General features: G+C 40.8%; 1 protein-coding gene across 1 annotated transcript; it reads left to right on the forward strand.

Moving 5' to 3' along the window:
• The first annotated feature begins 3,161 nt into the window (after positions 1-3,161).
• Positions 3,162-4,706, forward strand: LOC131434024 (uncharacterized). Its single transcript, XM_058600644.1, has one exon. The coding sequence runs from the start codon at positions 3,162-3,164 to the stop codon at positions 4,704-4,706; it is 1,545 nt and encodes a 514-aa protein (XP_058456627.1).
• Positions 4,707-5,605: the final 899 nt, after the last annotated feature.

Raw genomic sequence — 5,605 nt, forward strand, 5'->3', positions numbered from 1 at the left:
TAAACTCTGGAACATTTTTTGCAAAAAAAGGCTTCACTTGATCTCGATTGCTGTGAATTTCACACAGCGAAAAGTGCACAAATCTAAGCAAACTATTCTTGATTTGCAGTAAACTGAGGATATTTTCCTACGATTTGCGAACAACAAATCCTAATAGTTCTTTAGAAAACTTTTAGAGCCATTAGAACGGCTGATATTGTGCAATGCTCTCCACCGTTGTTTTTTCCCAATGCTAATGACTGGCAGCTGTGACGTAATCGCTCTTGTCGAAAGCTTGCAGACGACACAAAACACATCTGCTCGCAGTGGCGATTGAATCCAAACTGATTGAATTTTTGTTAAGAGATTTCCTTTTATGTGATTTCGTTTGTAGCTTTTTCACTAATGGGCGGTCCTAACGGCTATAAAAATAGCCGCATATAGAATTTTAATGTCGATTATTTCATTTCGGATTTGCATAATTTATTGAAAGAAACTATCAATATGCTGTAGGGATTCGTTTCTAGCATTCAGAAGGACCAAATTGAGGAACTCACTGCAATATTCACCACTTTTCGGAACATTTTTCTCGGACGATTTGTTGTACAGCAGCAGCTATTTTGTTCTCTTCCTCAGAACGCGTTCTGATTGGCTGGTGTTGACATGGGTCAAATGAGATAGGTTTTTCAATAGTGTACTATTGAAATACTTCAATGCTTTTGCTATACACGTTTAAGTTGAAAAATTTCGATTCTATTGGTAGTTAGATTATATAAATCCTTCCACAGATCACTGAGCTATGAGCTTTCAAAATACGAGAAAGGCAAACGCGCCATATGAATTATCCTCTTTGATACTCGTTTATACCAAACATTTCAGAAAAGTTGAATTTTGAACTATTTGAGATTATGCCACACAACTGAAAATTTTATCATAAAATTGTGATCATATTTCCGATGGCATGTAGCAAAAATTATGTTGATTCGTTAGATACAACAAGAGATATTGACGATCAAAAACTTATCACTCTCTCAGAGGGTAAATTTTGAAAAGGCACCCCATAGTAAAGTAAGTCGTATTCACGACAAAAAAATTGATGGTTCACAACGGTTTTGACAATGGGAACCGGAGATGCACCACCGTTAGGAGCGGACACAAAATAAATTACAGGTACTGTGTATAAATTAAGAAAAGATCCCTTCAAGAAGTTAGGTAAATATTCAATTATTAACAATTATAGGATAAAGTTTCGAAATGGGTTGGTTTTCGTCAGACAAAACGTCTTCCCGTACAATACAATAGTCTTCCCGTCGAGGGAAACTGAGGGCATCGCGCTATGCGGTAGGAATAGTAGTAAGATACCTACTCTTAAAAGGGTTAATAAAACTGCATAAGCACTATACTGAAAAAAATCGCAATCAAGGCCGCACGACAAGTGCAGATGGCCAATGTATAAGAATAAACAATTTAAAATAAAAATATACAGTAATAATGGAGAAAATTTACAACAAGTGGCCTTTAACGGTCCAAGAAAAATTAAAATGCGAGACGAGGAAACTCGCAAAAAGGCGATTCCTCGAGAACATATGTGCAGTTACACATGCGTATTTATGACTACGGAAATACATGTAATCTACTATAAATGTGAAAGGAAAAATGACTATTCCTTCAAAAAAAGAGAAAATTATTAGTCATCTAACATGAAATGCAAACTTATAAGGAGCTAGAGAAATTCCATACATACATAAAAAATCAATTAATACAAAATTATCAGGAAAATTACTCCAAGAAAAACTAGACACTCTAATGAAGGGGTGTTCTAATAACGAATTAAAATAGTTCTCATAGCTGGAAACTTCAGCAATATAAAAGAAGCTACCAAAAGGACAATAGTGTTTTGCAGATGAGAACATCCACTCACAAATGTTACACACACGATTCGTTGGACAGCATCAACAACGTACGAATAATTTTCATTGAGGAGCAAGACAATATAATGCGCCCGGCTACCCGGCACAATACAATCGATACGCACCAAAACCGTACTTTTATAACCCTAGAAATAATTACAATACCAATAATTATAACAGTTGTTCAGGAGTGCGATCGCATTGAACTATAACCCTGGCATCGTCATCGAGTAGAGTCCACTACCTATACAACCAATACAACAAACTTGATTTTTATCGGCATGAGCGTAAACCGAATACTAATCGGACCTGTGATAGTACGCCACGATCGACGGAGATATGGCTGTGATCAACGATCATCAACGAAGAGAGAAATAGCGGAAAACATCGCACAGGAAAGCCGACTACTGCATCGATCGGCGATCGGAGGTATATTTCAGTGCCAGTCCATCAGCAAGGGAAGACAGTTCAATAATATTTTAATTATGTGTTAGCTTAAGTCCAAATAAATTACTAGTAGTATAAGTCAAATAAATTTGCATGTCAGTTCATTAGTTAAGTGCAAAATAAACTGTGTTGTGATTTATCTACAATTAACGAGTTTTATCCATGATGTTCTGATGTCCAATAACCAAAATGTACGAGGCTGACTAGGCAGTAACGGCGCACATCACTACACGTCAGCGCAAGTTTACAAGGTTGGTTACGATCGTTTCGGTGTTGGCCAGGACCAAGGAGCCAACATTTTGGTCCTTCGAGCCGGATCCTGGACAGGATTTGGTATCACGATTTGGTATTACAAGGGACGCGCTGACGCTGGGTCGTCGTTATTGGAATAATTGGCTGCTATTGTTCGCAACCGCCATCACGTTTGCCTATCAAGGAATCAATATAGACAATTCGGCCATTGTCGTGAGCGCCATTTTAGGAACTTCATCGTCAAACTGAACATTAGCGCCAAATTTCTCGTAGGTGAGTTGATCCGCTACTATATGTCCAGTCGAAGCTGGCGCCGTTACTCTATGCTAATACTAGTTTCTATATCGGTTTATGGCACATCATATTGCTTGCTGCATTTGGAGATAATTGAAGCCGACGACCAGGATCTGCACTTTGACAACATTTGAGTATACAAGTCACCATTCGATATCATATTAAGTGATTGGCACTTAACCGTCGACGGAATCGTTCGACTGTATACGGAGAGGGAGAAGGCACCTTTCGTAAAGGATACGCAATCTCAAGGTTTCCCCGGTTAGTTGAGAATAGAGTATGTGTCAGCCGGAGTTGGAGTCGGAGTTGTCTTTCAACGATATCTGGCAATTTGTGGAGGACTTCACGGAAGATGCTACTGTCACTGAGGTGGAAATCCGTTTACAAAAACTTGATGAGTTGTGGGAAAGGTTTGGCGATGTCCTAGTTGATATAAAATCTCATGATGACTTCTCGGATGATGGCGAAGGTTATGAAAAGGAGAGAAAGAAGTTCAGCGACCATTATTACCGTGCTAAATCCTTTCTTTTGGATAGAGTAAAGGAGCGACAAGAACATTCGGTGCTTGAACAATCCATCCGTATCGGAGACACAACGACGCTGGGTACACTCGATCATGTTCGCCTTCCGCAGATAAAATTGCAATCTTTCAGTGGTGACATCGACGAGTGGCTCAGTTTTCGGGACCTTTTCACTTCTCTCATTCATTGGAAGTCTGATTTGCCGGAAGTGGAAAAATTCCACTATCTCAAGGGATGTCTTCAAGGTGAACCAAAAGGCCTCATAGAACCGTTACAAATTACAAAGGCGAAATATCTAGTTGCTTGGGAAATGCTTCTGAAAAGATATAACAACAGCAAGTTACTAAGAAAGAGACACATTGAATCATTGTTCAAGCTGCCTAGTCTCACGAAGGAGTCGGCTTCTGAATTACACGTCCTCTTGGAAAATTTCGAAAGAATAGTTCAAACTTTGGATCAATCTGTACAATCGAGTGATTATAAGGATTTACTACTCGTTAATCTCCTCACCACACGGTTGGATCCAGTCACCCGCAGAGGGTGGGAAGAATGCTCGTCTAGCAGGAAAACAGATACCCTTAAGGACCTTACGGATTTTCTTCATCGTCGTGTTCAGGTGTTAGAATCGTTGCCATCAAGAGCATCTGAAGCTAGAAGCAATCAGCATGCACAACCACATTCAAAACCGAAGCTTTCTCCTGTGAAGAACAGCTACAATGCGACACATGCATCTGTGGGACGATGTGTTGTATGTTCGGCGAATCATTTGTTGTACCAGTGTGGAGCCTTTCACTTCGGACTAATTCCCTCTGCCGTAACTGTTTCCGACATGGCTATCAGGCAAGAGAGTGCCAGTCGAAATTCTCCTGTCGCACATGTAAGGGGTCGGCATCACACTATGGTTTGTTTCAAACGAGGAAAGGATAGCAACGATAAGGCAAACGATAAGGAGACAAATAATGGAACTGTCATTTCTGCCAAGGATACACCAGCTTCATCATCATCTTCTTCTTCTTCTCAAATGTCCACACTTGGTACCGCTAATGTGTCTTTAGCTAACGTGGCCCAATCGTGTATTTCATCACAGGTACTGTTGGCTACCGCGGTAGTCGTTGTCGAGGATGATAACGATGGACATTTCCCTGCCTGTGCGCTTCTAGACTCGGGATCAGAGAGTAATTTCGTAACGGAACGGATGAGTCAACGGCTTAGCGTTGAACGGCAACGGGTGGATATTTCTGTATGCGGTATAGGCCAGGCTGCTACTAGAGTCAAACAGCGGATTATTACTAAGATCAAGTAATGAGTCTACGATTTTTCACGAGAACTAAGTTTTCTCGTGTTGCCAAAAGTAACTGTGAATTTACCTATAGCTACAATCAACCCAGCTGGATGGGCCATTCCTAGAAACATTCAATTGGCAGATCCTTCGTTTTGTGTGTCTAAAGACGTGGACATGATACTAGGTATTGAAGCGTTTTTCGACATTTTCGTGACAGGTCGTAAAATATCATTGGGAGAACAACTTCCTGCATTGAACGAATCAGTGTTTGGATGGGTGGTGTGTGGTGGTTTGTCCATTCAATCGCCACAAATTAATTGCAATGCTTCTATTTCGGAGGATCTGGATGCGCTGGTAGCGAGGTTTTGGGATTGCGAAGAAATAGGATCAGCAGTCAACTATTCTCCGGAAGAAGCGAGATGTGAAGCTATATTTGCACAAACAGTTAAGCGGAATTCGGATGGGCGGTACACCGTTTCTTTACCAATAGATGAAATTGTTCTTGCACGGATCGGCGTTTCTAGGAACATCGCCCATCGTAGGCTCCTGGGAACGGAGCGCAGGTTGGCAAGGGATGCCAACTTCAGAGAACAGTATGTTTCATTCATGAATGAATATTGTGATTTGGGACATATGCGGAAAATTGATAGTAATATTGAAGGAACCGAAAACCGATGCTATCTTCCTCATCATCCGGTGGTTAAGGAGTCTAGCACAACAACCAGGCTCCGAGTGGTTTTTGACGCCTCGTGCAAAACCTCGTCGGGAGTGTCTTTGAACGAGGCACTAATGGTAGGACCAGTAATCCAGGAGGATTTACGATCAATTATTTTGCGTTGTCGTACCAAACAGATCATGATGGTAGCCGATGTCAAGAAAATGTTTCGGCAGATCTATGTCAAACCGGAAGAAAGATATCT

This window comes from Malaya genurostris, chromosome 3, assembly GCF_030247185.1.
Source record: "Malaya genurostris strain Urasoe2022 chromosome 3, Malgen_1.1, whole genome shotgun sequence".
In the NCBI taxonomy this organism is placed as follows: Eukaryota; Metazoa; Arthropoda; class Insecta; order Diptera; family Culicidae; genus Malaya; species Malaya genurostris.

Excerpts from the sequence above, each read along its gene's own strand:
- LOC131434024 (XM_058600644.1), top strand. The coding sequence starts at position 3,162 with ATGTGTCAGCCGGAGTTGGAGTCGGAGTTGTCTTTCAACGATATCTGG.